Below are 18,499 nucleotides of genomic sequence, written 5' to 3' on the forward strand. Positions count from 1 at the left end.
TATGTCCACATCCTGTACAATGATAAACTATAAGTCTATGGAGGACACAGCCATGGTAAAACATAGCACAGCAAAGCACTGTAACTTTACTTTTGTTTTAGGTTGTTATGGAAATTGGCGGGTTTTTGTGGAAAAAGAAATACCTACAAATTAAAGCATTTCATTTGCAAACCGTGTGACTTACCAACAACCTTGAAAGGGGAGTTCAAAATGACCTCATACATCAAAACGAATTAACTTCCTCTTCAAACTTTCAGTTCAGCCACACTGAGGAAGTTAAAAACCACAGGAGATTAAATATAATAAAGAGGCAAAAAGCTTGAACAGTACATCGGATGCTAAAGAGATACAAACAGTAATGACTGAGCAAAATTTCAATATTATCAGCTAAAATGTAAGCTGTTATGAAACATCTGTGACTTGTAACATCCGTAGCCTCTTTTTAAAAAAGGCTAGGTCTATATGGCATCAAATGTAGCCTAGAGGCTCCCAAGTCATATTTTATTTTCTCCTTTGTTTCACTGAGGCAAAGTCCTCTGCTGCCAATTTGAAATCAACGTGTCCAATGTGTCTTTGCAGCTTGCAATGCACACAAGCCGTGTCACCCTCTCTTCCTTCAGACGACTTCACAGTGATTAGGGATAGCCTCGGTTATAGCGACATTTTCTATGAGCATTATTACCGAACATTTTGACCAATACGTTTTTAATTTATCGAGTTTTTTTTTTTATAAATTTTACCAGGCAAAAAAACGGTAATTACCAGCTAACAGAAACCCTGATATATATATATATATATATATATATATATATATATATATATATATATATATATATATACACACACATACACATACACACGCATATACCTACATACATACATATACATATATATATTACTACACATTCACAAAAAGGTATTATGGTCCAGACTCCAAGCCTGCAGGTGGCGACAAAGATAGTTGTATAATAGTCGTAGTTGTATTATAGTCGTATAAGACTATATTGTCACCTTATAGTCATATGTTGGTTCAGGGCCAATGGTATTTTCATTGTCTGACTCAGTCATTCAAGTAGTGTGTTATGTTAATCATTTGAGTCATTGTATATTAATATAATATTATATTATATTATACATTAAGAGTATATCTTGAAATATACTATGAGACTGTTTTTGGCTTATTGATTGTTTATCGTTGCAAAGAGATCTCTTTCTCTCTCCTTTCTCTCTCCCTCCCATTGGATGGCTTGTACATTGGAATTCTTATTGTTTCATCTGCTGCTGCTCTGATCCACAGCAGAAGTTCTCTGATCAGCATCTGGGTTTTGAAATCATAAAACATTCATCAAACATTTAAATCAATGTATACAATACTATTACATTGTAACTACCGTGGCTGGATGAGGTGATGTAACATGTAACATGATAGCTTTTGTTCCAGTATGTAGCACCACTAATCCATAAACATCATTTCAAAATGCAATGCAGGAAATAATGTAACCAGCTAAAATGTAATGTGAAATCAGAATAAGAAATAGAATTACTGGTTATTTTTTAGAGGGTGGAATGGATATTTGAAAGTCCAGGGTGAGTCTACTGCATTGGGAAATTTTGAATGTTGGGTTTGTTTGTATAATCCGTAAATGTTGCGATTATGTTGTCTCTACACTTTGTGAGACTAATATTTTCTCATGTTTCTTTATTTTGTTTCTTTCTCTATGTCTGATAGGCCAGAATACAGGGATGCTACTACAACTACTACTACTACTACTACTATCTATTCAGGTTTACTATCCACTCCACTTGTTCATTCAATTGATTTCATTACACTTTTATGTCAATATATCAAAATAAAAGAGTTTTTTGTTAGAATAATCCCATCCACTGGCCTGTTGTGTGACTACTAGGGGTGGCACAGAGTACTCGAGAATTCAAGTTCTAGAGCAGTTACATCAGTTCTCGAGGTTTCTACATTAACATCGAGTGCTCGTTAATCGCGTGATGCTAGATCTTCTACACTTTCAGTTTCCAGTTACAGCCCTTGGTAAACTGCGATGGACTGGCGACCTGTCCAGGGTGTTTCCCTGCTTTTCGCCCTATGAGCGCTGGGACAGGCTCCAGCACCCCCCGCGACCCTAATCAGAATAAGCGGCTTAGATAATTAGTGAGTGTGTGAGCCCTTGGTAAACAAGAAGAAGGATGGTGACAACAGAAAGGGGTAAATCAGTTGTTTGGAAGTTCTTTGATAAAACAGAAAACAGACTTTGAAATAGCATAACAATACAAGTCTGATGCTGTGTTATCTTAACAACAAACATTCAAACTACCTGGAACCAGCTAGCATTACTCGTGGAACTAAACCTGACTTTAGCAAGCGGAGGAGCAGCGTAGCTCAGTTCTCTAAAAGGCCCTTAACAGAGTAACAATAACGCTAAAATGTCGTCGGTATCATCCATACCGACACTGTTGCATGAGGTAAGACCAAATGTTATCTTCCTATCATATCATTAATTTTATGCTTTGCTCTATATGCTAAGACCATACTCAGCCTTAACTGAAATTTGTCAACTTCTCAAATTAGTGAAACATCTTGTTACCACAGCCGAGAACTTATGCCATTTGACACTTTTAGTTTAAATAATATCAAATCTTGTTGCACAACCACTGAGATTCATCAAGAACTGATATGAACACTGAAGATGAAGGCTTTTTTTTTCTAGTGATTTTTTTTTTTTCAGCAATTCAGCCTCAAGTATGCTTGACGCATGAGATATTACAGGTATGGCTTGAAGTGTTAGTTTTAATTTGTTTGTAGAAGATAAGTGTGGGCTTGGGTGGTCAAGTGTTCAGTGATGGGGAAGAAATCATTTTGCAAATCATCCTTGGCAATGCAATGCCATTGTGCCTTACTGTATTGCATGCCCTTTCCGTTACTCCTGTAGGTCACTGGTACACAGAAACAAGAGAACAGTTTAAGATGGTTACATTTTTAACTGTTCAGTAGAATGGTGAGATTTGCTTCATATCAGATTTAAATCTTGCAAACTTTTTTTTTGGGGGGGGGGGGGGGGGGGGGGGGGCATGAGTGAATAAGAACATATAACATATATCCAAATACTGGTGTTTAACTAATTCTAATTTCCCCCTTGATATAACTAAATGAAGAAGACCCCCCCCCCCAAAAAAAAAATTAAAAATACATACATGTTTCACTCATTGAATATCTTTCTGATCACTACAGTCACTCCCTGTGCCAGAACTTTGTCTTGGGTGTCCAATGACAAGCAAAACATAGTGGATACTAGTTGGGACATGGCCAAATTCTCTGTGGCTGAGAGTTGCAGCAGCTGCTGATTAAACATGCAGGGAGACTTGGTGACTGCTGAGCCGTCCATGCTTGGGAATATTAATAAATCCATAACACAGACTGGGTCAACGACAAGATCGGGGCTGTCGTCCCTGATGTGAAAAATAATCAATCATCTGAATAGGATGTAGGGTGTAATTAAATGTCAGGCTTATTAATCAGGATTTACCTTTTTTTTTTTTTTAATCCCCCCATTTGAGTAGCCAGGACAACAATACCACGGTAATGATGGACCATTTATTCAATAGCAGTCACTGGAATTAGAAGTTTTAAGGGAAGTTATAATTTAAGTCAGTGTTAGGTTATAGTTCTCTAAAACTGACCACGTCCCTCATGTTTTAGCCTTAGCTTTTATTCATTTATTTGTTTGTAAGTGGGTATCGGTTTGTGTTCTGATCTGTATTTAACAACAGCTAACATGATCCTGTCATGCAGATTCCTCAGGTTGGAACTATCTGATTTGTGGATGAATATAAGGCAGGGTAACCTGATAGAAAAATATTTCTGCATGATTGCTTTATTTCAAGTTTCTTCCCCTTGTAAGAATGTGTCTTTATATTAATTAGTATCAAGTTGCTTTTAATTGTAAGCTTGCTTTGATCACAAATGTGAAGGAAAAGGCAATAGGTAAACTGTTTTTAGGGTTCCACAATGTATCAAACTGTGACAGCAGGTGCATAAATATAGACAAAAACAATTCATTCCACAAATGTTACATAATTAATATCGTTCATTTGCTTGAAAAGAGCAAACTGTCAGAAAATGACACAAAGTGTTTTGGAGTACTTAAACTGGCGCGCTCTGGTTGTCAAAGCACTGCACCACTGAACTCATGAAAGAGTAATTTTGAAATTGTTGGTAGCCCAAAGTTTAATAAAGTGGAGAGGCATGCAGTTGGACTATTAAGTTGTGTAATGGGACGTAGAGAAGAAAGGCCAATCTGAAACGAGACATGGACCTTGAATGATCTTGACTCGGTTTTCTCAGCGGAGAGCACTGATGTCCCTGCTCGACAGGAATGCTGTATGCCTGTCTTAGGCTTGTATGTACTTTGTTTACATATTCATACAATTTAACTTTGCTCTAAGAGAGGGTGCGAATCTGTCGGTGAAGGAGGTGCTGTATCAATCAACAAACAGCAAACCCACCAAAATATATGTTGTTGTAATGAAACACCCTCAACACCTCCAAACAGTAAATTTCAAATTATTTGTAAAATACATAATGGATCAACACTAGGGGAAACAAAAGACTAGGGTCAGCTCTATGATCTCTATGAAGTTGTGTATTCAAGGAACATGGTGCATTGGTGCACACTGATAACATGTTTACCAGCCAATATTCCCCTATTTATAATCCATTCTTGAGTTTTTTCTTCACCGTTGAAGCATCACACAAACCCTCGGAACAGCAAATTTTGACACGCACAACATTTCAAATACTTACTTTATTCATAACTATTAATGCATAAGCCATAAAATAGAAAGAGATTTAAACACAAATTTAACCAGCCCAATAGGTCAAGCCCATCAGGAAAACTAACAAACAAGACAAGAAAAAAAAAAGACAACACCTTCAGCCATCCTAAAACGAAAAAGAAAAAAAAAGCCAAAATTGCACAGAGGAAAAGTCAGACACAAGCAAAGATAACTGAAATCTAAGTATAATGTGTACAGCATCATATAGAATGTAAAATATCTCCATCATCATATTTCCCTTCATGTTAAGGCACACCAGGTGCATTCGTAAAGCTTAATTCGTGAATTTTTATAAATGTAAATAACCTGAATTGTGTAAAGCAATGTAACTGTATATTGAGTATAAAAGAATATGTTTTATGAGTTAGAATACATCTTTCTCTCCATGGGCAGACCTGTGAATTGAAGATTTGAGAGTTTAGAAACATTGACTGAATGGCTGATTAAACTTGAGCTATGGCTGAACTTTTTCTGCTTCTTTCATTCATCATCATCGTCGTCGTCATCATCGTAATATCGATTCAGTTTAATTTGTTCCTCCACTGACAGCGTGTCAAGTTCTTTTCCCCAAAGGTGACTGGCTTCACCAAGCAAAGAGGCGCTGTTGGTATCTGATTTATCGAGCTGCTTTTCTGTTCTCTCCTCAGTTCTCGTTTTCTCTCCTGGCTCCATTCCGAAATCCAAAAGGTCATCTAGCAGCGAGACTGAATGCTTTTCCCTTGGTGTTTCACTGAAAATGTCATCCTTAAAATCTGACAATAAACTTGAGCTCTTGCTAAAACCGGCAAAAATATCCTCCAAGAAGTTTGAGGCACTGACTTTTGGCTTGTTTTCAGTCTCCTGATTAAATACGTCTGCACCAGCATAATGTTCTGCTTTTTCCTCTTGTGTTGTTTCTGTGTGTTTGGCACCTGACGGTACAGAAGAAGTGACCCAGTCTGCTGGCTGTAAGATATCGTTTGACTCCCAATGAATGAAACTAACTTCCTCTTTGGAGGGTCCCGCTGCAAGACTTATCTCAGACGAGTCTATGTCCAAGAGATCTGTCTCGGTTCTAATGTCATCAAACCCTGTCCAGATGGCCCCACAATCCAGAAGTAGCTCCTTATTACAGTTATTATTGTTGCTGTTGTTGTTATTGTTTGCATTCCCATTGACTGTTTGTCCATCTATCACTGTCACCTGCACGGCGTCAGCAGAAGCTGCATCATTTTCATTCACTTTTTCGCTGTCTTTTATTTCACCGACTTCAACATTGTTACTCTGACCTTCACTATATTTTTCTCTGTCCTCCTCAGTCTCTTTTACACATTCCATTTGTCCTTCAGTTTCCATTTCTTTTCCAACTTGCTTTATCTCTTTCTCTCCATTCATCTCACCAGTCTCTTTTTCATTTTTCACCATGCTTGCCTCAACTGCCATTTTCTTTTCCACATCATCTTTCCCTTGCACTGTCTCTTCCTTTTCTTTCCCTGGTTCCTCTTTGGTTTCTGCTAATTGACTGTCTTCTGCAGTTGTCACTTCTGTGCCACCAGTTCTTGGAGTGTCTTCAGACTTTGGCATCGCTGTAGGCCTTGACTCCGATGGAGAGGTTATCACTGTGTCTGGTTCCACATTGTTTTCTATGGGTCCATTCTTATCATTGGCTATTGTGGTTTTTGTCTTGGTCTTTTGAATGTCCGTCTCTTGTTTTTCTGACCCGTCTTGAGGAGGCCAGGAGGGCTTGACTAGCTTCAGCTCCTCCTCTATAGTAAAGTTCTTCCTTGGTGTTTCAGTTTGGGGTGGCCAAACAACTGAAATTTTACTTGCTGGCTTTTTGAGGTCAACCTCTGACTTGCCTAATTCCTGTTCAGAATGGAAGCCCTTTTCTGTAGAACTTGTGCTGCTTTTCTGAGGAACATCTTGTAGATCTGATTTGACTGGACCAGAGTTTTTTACATTATCCTTTACAGCTGTGTTCTTTGATTTCTGATTTTTTTCACTCCAAAGCTCCTTGTGGGGTTTTTCTCCAAACCCTTCATCATAGTTTCCTTTGGACTTGAAGAGTTGTTTATAGTGTGGCTTGCAGTACATTCTTCCATGGAGAGACGCATAGTTGCCAAGACTAGAGAAGAGAGTTTAGCATGTTCAGTTAATGTCAGCATGCTTGAAACACATAACTTTTAAGAGGAAGACACTAATACAACCTCTCAAAAGAAGAAGAAGAAGAAGAGAAAAGTGCCATGAGAGTTCAGGGCTTTTTATAAGTGTTAACCATTATATAAAGAGCATGTTATAAAATAAACCCAATTTTTCCAAAGCCCTATCCAGTCATTTTTAACTTATTTTAACACTGCAGACATTTATGTACTGGGACTTTGTACAATTCAGTTCTAGCTGAGATGTCTGGGATGACAAAACTGTACTTTGAAAGGACTTAAGGATTACCTTAGTTGGCTGCTGCAATGAGAACATCTAAAGCAGGTCTTATGGTAGTTTTGTTTGTCCGCCAAGAGGGACTCCATGGGATACACCCTCTTCCGACATGCCCGACACAGTTCGGACTCGGGCACCTGTATTTTCTAGAAGAGAAACATTAGTGTTACGAGTGCGCCATAAGAATGAAGACAGGGTACATTAATATTAGTGATGTAAGGTAAAACAACACACACACACACACATAACAATGTTAGTACTTTATCAACACACTGACATTGTGTTTTAATTATTATGTGCTTTCTCTGCTTTTTTAGTTCCTACACATTTCAGTGATATGAGAGGGTGTTTTCATATAATGGAGATCATTCTTGGCTTCTTAATTTTGACTTTGGGAACACATTTGTGTTGAGCCCTAGAAACTTTCAGCAATCATTAGTCTGCCATATCTTCACACAGCACACAACAATTTAATTTCTGCCCCCTGCCACTATCAGAGTTATATCAATCAAAGTAGTGATTCATCTGAATAATACCAATGATATGTGATCTGAATAATGGTCTATTTATGTGTGAATGAGAAAACCAAGGGCTTGGTCATTTCATTTGATTGAAACATTTCAAGTTTTGTTCTCTTTACTAAAGACTGAAATTGTTTGTGTGAGATAAGTCAATGAGGTAACATTAATAAAAAAACTCCTGAGAAAATCACACCACCCAAACCAACAGTATATCAGCAATCACATCATTCTTATACATCAGACAGACAACAAAGTGTGGAAAGCTATAAACAGGAAGTCGAACAAAGTGCAGGAGAACAGTTGTGTAAGTTTTTTCTTTTTTTTTTTTTTGTAATGTTGTCTAAAGTAGAATATTGCCAGCTATTTCAAACACAAATATTTTTCAGTGTTGAAGACCTAAAAACACTGCTGTCCTGCACTTAGTGCTTCATAATGATACTAGAAACAATATGAAAGAAAAACCTTAAACACAATTTTATAACATATAGTTACTGTATTTACAATTTATGAGTTTCAAGTTCAAACCCATAAACAGCGTCTAATGTATGTTATGATATTTGATAACCAAAGTGATCACACCAAACCCTTTTAAAGCATATTACAGGGTTAGTGATGTGGCTGTATACAGTGAGAACTTCAGAAATTCAGTAGTATGAGAATAAGTATTTGTCAGTATTTAAAAGGCCAATGTTAGACACACCAGTTCTGTTCGGAACATCACTATCAGCCAAACCATTTATGCAGTCACCTCAGAGTTCTGAGCAAAAACCAAACGCATTGTCCCTTTTTCATTCATTTCAGTCTCATTAGTATTTCCATGCCGTGCCACTCAGCGTTACCAGTGACAACAGTCTCCTGTTGGTGAGAGATGGTCTGTGAGCTGTGTTGCTCCAAGACACTAAAGCCTAGGTTCCTGAAGACATTGTCACTCTGTGCCCATGACTGCTGGAAGCCCCTCAGAAGGTCCTCTGCCGAGGCCTCTGGTGGAACGCTAAGAACTGGAACCCTTCCCCTCACCACGTCCGCATAGGTTGGTGGGTCACGGCGCATTGTCACGCTCTCAGAGTGTGAGCTAATCTCACTCCTTGACCCTGCGACAGTGTTCCCAAAGTCATCGACACTGGAAAAGTGTTCTGTGACGGATTTGGTTTCAGAGAATCCTTGGGGCTCAGCTGGTTCCTCCACCTGCTTTTCCAGTTTGCTCTTCTTATCTTTGAACTGGTGTTGGCTATGCTCCCCCGTTTCGAAAACATTTTTGATAGCCTTTATGTCAAAGGTAGGCATCTCTTCTGCAGGTGTGGATGTCTTCTCCAGCTCTGTATCAGCATCCTCAGTGTCACTTCCCAGTCTCTCAGTAATAACGATGGGCTCTTTCCTCACATAAACTTTCGGCTGTGGTGACTCAAACTTGTTGACAAGTCTGGACAGATCAACCCTTGGCACGTCATCCATCAACTTCTCATGAACCATCATCTCACTGTCTTCTGCATCTGGACCCAAACGCTCTGGGATATCAATGGGATCCTTGCGCACGTAAGTGCGGTTCACCTCTGCCTTCTGAGCCTCTTCAAAGAACTCGCGTTTGTCTTTCACTGTCATCATGGAATCAACCATCTCGGAAACATCCATCATTGATGTTTCCGCCATGTGAGTTTCAATATTGATCTCTTGATGGCTTGATGATTGGGCTCTCTCTTCCTCAGAGGTTTGGACTTTCATCATGTGTTCTGGCAGTGGCATTGGGGGAGGAGTCATACCTTGTGCTAGTTTAGCAGTTGTGTCTTTCAGTTTGGCTAGCTTCTCAGAGCGACTTAAGGTCGGAGAGGGAGTTGCTCGGCTCATACGAGAAGAAGGAGAATCAGACCAACGAGGAGGAGGTGTAGGAGTGGAGGTTGACCTGTAGGATGGGGGTGGTGAGGGGGTGACCCTTAGTGGAGAATCTGTCCTTTTTGCTGACTCAATGCAAATGAACGTGGGAGAGGGAGTTCTCGTTCTTACCAGATCCGGAGGCATTCTGGATTCTGTAGTTTTGGACTCACTCTGCTCCTGTAAAGACTTTTTCTCCTCCACTGCTTTCTTCTGAGTCTCAACTTTAACCGAGCCAATGCTTATTTTAGATATTTTCTGTGTTGCTCCACTAGCAACTTTTTGCTCCTGCACTGATTCACTTTTGGGCTTCTCCACTGTTGCTAAATTTCCCTCTAAAAGCAATATTTTAGCTTCAGCCATATTTCTGATGTAGACAACAATTTCTCTCATTTTCTGCTTGTTGAACTGACATCGGCTTAATTCTACTTTCTCCTCTGATCCTATCAGCCAATCAGGGACGATGCTGAGCATGGTCTTCACTGACTTCATATCCATTTTTCCTGCTTGTCCCAGCATCTCTTTAATTTGACAGAGCAATTTCTGCACCTCCTCATATTTCTGTAAGTCTGAACTCTCTGTTTCAGACTTCGAAATGTCACTTGTCGCTGATTTTTCAGGTTCTTTAACCTCCACCTGGCTTTGTTTCTCCTTGCCTTTCTCCTCACTCTGTTGGTGCAGTTTACTGACCTCCTCTTTGCTCTGTTGTTGTTGTGAACTCTTTATCTGCTTCTTAATTTGAACATTCCCCTTCTGCTGAACGCTCTGTTGATGAATTGTGCTTTCAGTAACCACAACTTCCTTATGTATATGAACATGTTCCTCTTTTACCTCTTGGTGAGACTGAACAATTTTTATCTGTTCTTGACCCTGGGACTGTGCTAAAACCAAAGGTGATATCTTGGTTGGTTTGGGTGCCACGGGTGGTGGCTGCTTAACCTCTTTCTTTGGTCTCTGCTTTGGCTTTTTCATCTGTATCTCCAGTTTAGTGTCCTGAACTGCTTGCTCTACTTGCTCCTTGACTTCAGTTTTCTCCATGCTGCTAGTAGATATTTGAGAACTCTCCTGAACTACACACTGTTGAGAGACATTCTGTGTGTGACTCTGGACAGAGGAGGCTTCCGTAACTAACTGATCTTTCTGGACTATGTCCTTTTTTTCTGCCTGGCTCTCTGGCTTATCCACCTTTGGCACCTTTATGGTTTTTACCTTGAAACTTGGAGTAACTTTTGGTATTTTGGTAGGCTGAGAAGTTGTTTTCTTCACCTCCTGATTCAGAGAGCTCTCCATCTCTTTGGTCACCTCTTTCTTTATAGTGACACTAGACTGATCCTTAAAACTTGCCTGAACATTCCCTTGTTTTGAGGTGACACTCTCTGAAGTGGCTTTCACACCATCAACCTGCTCGAGTGCAGTGGATAAAACCATTGTTGATGAGGGCTTAACTTTAGTCTCTGATGTAGTTTTAGTATGGGTTGCAGATGAGACAGCCTGTTGTTCCGTAGAAGCTATGGATGTATGGTGTTGGTCAGAGACAGCTGTATTCGATTGAGTAGTAGAAACCACATTTTTGTCTGCGGCAGCAGCAGCTGGCTCAGTAGTTACTTTTTTCTTGATTTTTGGAAACACAGGCTTGCTTAATGTAATATTTGCCGGTGCTTTTTGAATGGGGGGGGCTTGTGATATTTTTGAGGGGATTGTTTTTGCAGGTGGTTCTTGAGGGACCATAATTGGTTTGCTTTCTGGTTCTGGCTCTTTAGGTTTCTCTTGTTTTTCATGTTGTGTCTCTGTTGTAGTTTGTATCTGCTCAAAGTTCTGTGTAGAAGACACGGTTTCAGCCTGCGAATCAGCTGTAGCCTGAATTGTAACATGAGAGGAAGGGGAGGTGGGAGTAGTTATTGTCTTGTTCTTCTCAGCCTCTTCTCTTTGCTTGCGATATCTTTCCTCTGCAAGCATGAGTGGAGTTTTGAATTTCCTTGCATATGGTTTTGGCTTTGGAGGTTCTGCTGGCTCAGGCGGAGGTGGGATTTTAATCGGAGGAACAAAAACTTTCTTTGGTGCACGTGGTGATTCTTCTGGTACACTCTTGGTTACAGGGATTCCAGAAGGAACTTTAGTTACTGGCTGCACTGGTGACTCAGGTGCCTTCACCTGCTCTGCTTGTTGTGTGTGTTTTTCCTTAGTTTCAATGCCAACATCTGATGTCCTGGTCTCCTTTTTCCCTTCTGGCTCTGCTTCAGAAGGAGGGGGTGGAGGTGGAGGAGGAGGAGGTGGAGGAGGTGTTTGTTTTTTCTGCCACTTAAACTTAGGTGGCTCTTGTTGCTTGGGTGGCTCTGGCTTAGGCACTTTGAACAAGGGTCGACCTTTGGGCTTTACTGGTGCTGGCTGAGATACAGAACTCAGTTCCTGTTGAGAAGGTGGAGGGGGCAGAAAGTCCTGACCTGCCACTGGAGGGGGAGGGGGTGGAGGAGGAGGTGGGAGGAAATCAGGTTCAGATTCAACAATAGGCGGAGGAGGTGGAGGAGGAGGAAGATCACTGTCCTGCCTCATGACCAGTGGAGGCCGGGGTGAAAGAGACAGCTGTATGTCGCTCTCTGCCACTGGAGAAGGAGGAGGAGGGAGGGAAAGTTCAGACTCAGAAGGAGGTGGAGGGGAGACAGGAGGAGGCGGAGGGAAGTTTATCTCGGGTTGCGGCTTTCCCTTTTTGATCAAACCTTTGGGGTTGAGATTGCGATTTAGATTTTTGACATTCTGCTCTGTCTTCACGTTTTTAACACTTTGCTCTGATTTCAGATTCTTGATTCCCTGCTTCTGTGTGATTGTCTTCTGTTCCGTAGTTACAGTTGTCTGCACCTGAGTGATGGTCTTTGTTTCTTGCGTCTGCTTTGTGCTGACACTTGTTTTGGATATCTCTGAAGCCTCACTTGTTGCTGTTGACATAGCAACATTTTCAGAAGTCTGTTTGCTCTGGTGTTTTTTCTTTATCGTCACCGGGCCAGGGGAGCTCGTTTTCTGTTTCACAGACTGCCCGGTCACGTTCGTCTTTTGAGAGGACTGTGATTCATCAGACTTACTCACTGCTGTGATGTGTGTGGTGACAGAATGCTGCTCCTGGGTCACAGCCTCTGATTGCCCAGATTTATTTTCAGTATGTGTTTGAGTACTACTCTTAGAGCTCTGAGGCAGATTTTTCACTGCAGGAGTCGGAGCAGATGACTTGCCCTCACCTTTGGGCCCAGCTGGGCATTCACGGGCCGCCTGCTTGGCAGGCATAGGATTTTTGGCGGGACCTTTGCCCCTTCGCGAGGGGTTCGTTTTTCCCTTGTGGCTCGACTGTTGTTTCTTCTGCATCAGGCATTTAATTGTGCCTTGAACGTCTCCTTTTACCACTTCCTCCTTCTCTATCTGTGACTGCTCCTGCTCATACAGTGACTTAATAGAAGTCTTAATGTCACCCTCAGCGCTGGGCCGACGCTGCATGCGTGGGGATGCAACAGGCTCCAGCAAGAGCTGTATGGTGCCTTTCACATCACCTTGTTCACTCACTTGATGCTGGAAGACTTTTTTCTCAGTGGAAGCCTCCTGCAGGCTCTGCAGAGCCGTCTGAATGTCACCTCTCACTACCTCTTCTTTCTCGATTTCTTTCACAGCTTGCTTAGCCTCCTCCAGGGATTTTAGGGTGCCTTTAATGTCACCTGGGATTAAGTCTTCCATGACAACTTCGGTTTTGGCAGTTGCAGACTTCTCCAGGGACTCTAACGCCCCCCTGATGTCACCAGGAACAATTTCAGGTTTTTCCAGTTCTTTCAGTTGGTTCTGGGCTTCCTCTAAAGACCTCAGTGTTGTATTGATGTCTCCTTTCACCACCTCCTCCTTCTCCACCACCACGCGCTGGTTGACAGCCTGCGTTAAAGAGTCTAATGCTCCCCTTAGGTCTCCTTTTACAATCTCCTCTTTCTGTAGATTACGGTAGGATACCACTGGTTCCATCATAAAGACCTTCACTGTGCTGTGAACGTCGCCAGGAACAATATCATCTGCTGCCACTGTACGTCCAATTACTTGCTGGTTCCTTCTTAGACTCATCTTGGTTTCCTCGATATCGCCTCCAATGATCTTCTCTTTCACTTTTTCATCGAGAGCTTCATCTGAGTCATACTGAAGTTGTCTGAGATAGTCCAGTGCTCCAGACTCAATGCAAGTGGAATAGAAGCTCACGTTACCTCTCTCTGTGTCTCCCACTTTTATCTTTATGGACTGCTCATTAGCGTCAGGGTTTGAAAGAAGCCGATGCAGGGTTCCACGAACATTTCCTTTCACAATATCCTCTTTCTCCAAGCTGCCTTCACTCTCTTTGTTAAGGAGTGAGTATATAGTCATTCTCACATCTCCTTTCTCATCTTCTTGAATCAGAATACCACGTTTAGCAGAGCTCTCCTCCTTTAACAGGTTGTTGATGGCTTCCTGGATGTCTCCCCTGATGATCTCCTGTTTCTCCACGTTGACACCTCTATCCTGGTTGAAAAGCTGTTTGACTGTTGTGTTGATATTTCCTCTCTCCTCCACATCAATAGTGATTCCTCTTTCTGTGGTCTCACGTCTATTGAGCAGGTTCATCATTATGTTATTGAGGTCGCCCCTTAGCACCTCCTCTCTCTGGATCTGTGGTGCTTCCTGATTGAGAAGTCTGTATTTTGCCATCCGGACATCACCAATCTCATCTGCCTCGATGATAATGCCTTGGGAGTCAACCATCTTCTGACTGTACAGTTCCTCTAAGGTCTCTTTAATGCTCTTGCCCATGATCTCTGTTTTTTCGACATTGCTCTCATTGAACTCAGTCAAAGGTGTGGTTTCAAAAAGCCATGTTGTTGTCTTCACATCTGCTTGTGGGATTGCCTCACGAGTTATCACAGTTTCTGTCCCGTCAGTGTCTTTGATGCGATCCAACGGTTGTTTTTCAAAAAGCCACACAGACTGTTTCACGTCACCTTTGACGACTTCTTCCCTAGTTACTTTCTCCATTTCATCATATTCTGACCCCTGACCATGGATTTTGTCAATTGCGCGAGTCTCAAACATCCATGTGGCGCTTCTCACATCACCCTTTTGAATTTCACTCACGCTAACTGTTCTCACGTACATCTGTGACATTTCATCACTTTCAAAGCGTTGTTTATTTGTCTTTACATCTCCGCCTTGGATGTCCTCTACAGTTTTAGTCGTAATTTTAATGTGCTCAGAAATCTCGTCAAGGGGTTGTGTTTCAAATCTCCACCTAGCTGTGTTGACGTCCCCTTTCTGAATGTCTTCCTCTGTCACAGCTTTGATGACGTAAACCTCATCTGTGTCCCTAATGGTGTCCAGCGGCTTTGTTTCAAAAAGCCATCTTGCCCCAACAACATCTCCCCTTAAAATCTCCTCTTTAGTGACTGTGGTAACCTCGTGATAATGTCCTTCTTTGTCCCGTATGGCATACAGGGGTTGAGTTTCAAACATCATAGTGTAATTTTTTACATCTCCTTTTTCGATCTCATTTCTTATGATGCTCTGGAGTTTCTTGATCTCAGTTTCAGATGACTCTTCCTGAATCTTGTCAAGTGAGTATGTCTCAAAGATGAAGCGACCTTTGTCGACATTCCCACCTTGAACATCAGTCACTGTGCGCACTTCCTTGGATTCTTCAGGATTTTCTCGAATTGCATCGATAGGTTGATTTTCAAACATCCAGGTGCAGTTAACCACATTTCCTTTCTGAATATCCTCTGCTTGCTGAGATTTAAGCTTCTGCATAGTCTCCTCTGAAGTTGAGGTCATGATGTCAGATGATTGAGTTTCAAATATATACTTCATCCTGGACACATCCCCTGAATGAATGTCAATCTCAGTGACCCTCTTGAAGCCCTTGCTGTCCTCTCCTGTGATATTTTCAAGGTTCTCTGTTTCAAAAAGGAATCTGGCTAAACGTACATCCTTGCCTTGTACATCCTCCTGTTTCACCGTGCAAGTTTTCAGAACTGTCTCAGACTCATCTCTGATGCTGTCCAGGGTCTGTGTCTCAAAAAGCCAGGTACAGGTTTTGACATCTCCTTTCTGGACATCCTTGGTTTCTAGGTCTGTCTTGACCTCTGCTTTTTCATATAGAACATCCATGGGCTGGGTCTCGAACAGCCAACGACATGTCTTAACGTCGCCTTTCTCAATCTTTACGCCCTCCTTTGTACTGTTCTCCTCATCTTCCATATTGCTGAAAAATTTAATTGCATCGAGAGGTTGAGTTTCAAAGAGCCACTTGGCTGTTTTAACATCACCTGATTCAATCTCTTGCTTTGATATTCCTTTGATAATCTGAAATTTATCAATACTTTCATCAAACTGGTCAATAGGACGTGTTTCAAACATCCACTTACAACTGCGTACGTCACCTTTAACAATTTCCTCACGGCGAACAGTTTTGACCTCATGGTAGTGGCCAGAGCTATCCTGCATTGCGTACAGAGGGGTGGACTCAAAGAGTACCTTATTTGATTTAACTGATCCGCTCATGACACCCTCAACTTGTATTTTCTGCGTTCCCTCACATTTGCTCAGATCCATGGTCTCGAAGATCTCTTTGTAATTGGTAACATCTCCTTTGTCAAGCTCGGCGAGATTCACGGTCCGAGTGACCTCTTTCTTGTCCTCTCTTATCTGCTCCAGTGGTTTGCTCTCAAACATCCACTTCTGATGCCTTACGTCTCCTCTCTCCTCCTCTGATGCGACCATCTTCTGCAGTTTCCCGACCTCAGGTAACTCTTTTAAGTTTTCCATCGGGACAGTCTCGAAGAGATGTCTGGTTGACGTAACGTCACCTCCTAATATGTCTTCAGCGGCTGCCGGCCTCGCGTTTGCATTGTCTTTTAGTGTGTCCATGGGCTGTGTCTCAAATACCATACAGTGCTTACGTACATCTGCTCCAATAATCTCTTCCTTTTGTATCTTGGAGTTCTCCCATTCCTCATCCTTGATTGAGTCCAAAGTCTTTGTCTCAAAAAGCCACCTGCCATGATTCACACCACCCTGGTAATTTTCCTCCTTGGAGACGCCACAGATTAATTTTACCTGCGTTGGGTCTTTGTTAATCATATCTAGAGGTTGGGTTTCAAAGAGCCAGCGTGATGTTTTGACGTCACCTTTTTCCATCTCTTCACGTCGGACGGTTGTGATTTCCAACATCTCACCTGAATCCCCCCTGATAACACATAAGGGCTGCGTCTCAAACATCATGGTTGTGGTGTTCACCTCACCTTTGACCTCCTTGAGTTCGGATTTCAACTGCAGGAAGTGAGTCTCGTCAATGGTCTCGGTGTGACCTAAGGAATCCAGGTGTTGCGTTTCGAACAGATACCGAGCCGTCTTCACGTCACCCCCTGCAATGTCTTTAGTATACACCACTTCCGCTCCCTGCTCATCTTCCTGGTATATCTTATTGAGTGTATCTAGCGGCTGTGTCTCAAATAGCCAAGTTGCAGTTCGGACATCTCCTCTTGCGAGGTCTGTTACCTTTCCTGCTTGCTCTGTGGAGTCGGGAGTGCTGGTTCCGAGGGCGTCGATAGGTTGAGTCTCAAACATCCACGTGGTGTATTTTACGTCTTTACCTGCAATGATCTCTTGCTGCGCAATGCTCTTAACATTGTCCTCATCGGGCGTGTCGTCTTTAATGGCGTCCAGTGGCTTGTTCTCAAACATCCATCGCATGGATTGCACCTCGCCTTTCAGGATCTCGTCCCACTCCAGATACTCCCTCTCCGGGCTCATGCACTTGTTCGGACTGCCGCTGCCGCTGTTCTCAAACACATAGCGTGCCTGTTGCACGTCACTGCTAAGCTCTTCCTCGCTGTCAAGGTGTCCGTGCTCCATCTCGGTAACCTCGCTGAAAAAGTCGCGTTCCAGGTTTTTACGCACTTCCGGGTGGATGTGCTTGTATAGGCGCTTCAGTTCGTAGAGGTTCCTCTGTTTGGAGTACTGCTCTTTACTGACTGCATACCTAGGCAGGTCAGCATGCTCGGCTGGCTGCGGGGACAGACAGCGCTCTGGGACTTCAGTTGGCATCTGGAGGAGGTCAGTTGAGGGTGGTGGGGGGAAATTTTCGACGGTTTCATACCCAGCAGAGGTGGAGGCAGCCATAGAAGAAGAGGATGCTGAGGCTTCTCTCATCGTCCTGGAAACGGCCACAGTCTCATAGCTGCCTCCTGCTGTGGCCTTCGATGAAACACTTACTGGAGTCCACTGAAACTGATTGTAATCTAGGTCAACCTTGATTGTCGTTGTTGTTGTTATTGTTGATGTTGTTGTTCAGAGGAAAAGGAAAGTGATTTTTCAGTCAATACACTGCTATCAAAGGTTGTTTTTGTCTTGTGACAAAGACCTTTTACTCCTTAAACTAGAAAGCAATTGAAATCTAATTTTCTCTAAAGATTAGACATTTAGGTAAAAGGAGGTTACATAAAAAAAGAAGAAAAATGCAGTAAAAGAGAGAACAGAGAGAAGGACAATGGCTCTATTTCAGCTGTGCAGGTAACTTGTGATATTGCCTCGAAGTACATTTCCTGAACATTTTTTTATCATTCACAGATCGAGCAATAGAATGAGTATAGAATGACCTCCTGACGGCTTTGCTTATATTCTGTTTTTATCAAACAAACTACTTCATCTTGTGAGCGCACACAGATTTTATGGCTCCATTCGCATTCATTAGTTTCTCCGTGCTATCATAATGTTCTCTTTCTCTAACTAGACCTCCCTTTGATACCTCAGATATTACCATCTGAAATGCTTTCCCTTTGATTCGAGAGGAATAACGGCTGTCGTTT

The 18,499-nt window shown here is 42.0% G+C and overlaps 1 protein-coding gene across 1 annotated transcript in view; it reads right to left on the minus strand.

Annotated features, from left to right (window-relative positions):
• Positions 1 to 6,879: 6,879 nt before the first annotated feature.
• The window catches only part of xirp2a (xin actin binding repeat containing 2a), a 38,120-nt gene continuing 26,500 nt past the window's right edge, over positions 6,880 to 18,499 (minus strand). Inside the window, exons 8-11 of the mRNA XM_030781653.1 lie at positions 11,197 to 17,942; positions 8,621 to 11,109; positions 7,273 to 7,406; positions 6,880 to 6,949 (exon numbers count right to left, since the gene is read on the minus strand). Coding sequence (XP_030637513.1) covers positions 7,312 to 7,406; positions 8,621 to 11,109; positions 11,197 to 17,942 — 9,330 coding nt within the window. The 3' untranslated portion in view covers positions 6,880 to 6,949; positions 7,273 to 7,311. The remainder of the gene's footprint in view (positions 6,950 to 7,272; positions 7,407 to 8,620; positions 11,110 to 11,196; positions 17,943 to 18,499) is intronic.

Source organism: Chanos chanos, chromosome 8, assembly GCF_902362185.1.
Source record: "Chanos chanos chromosome 8, fChaCha1.1, whole genome shotgun sequence".
NCBI lineage: Eukaryota > Metazoa > Chordata > Actinopteri > Gonorynchiformes > Chanidae > Chanos > Chanos chanos.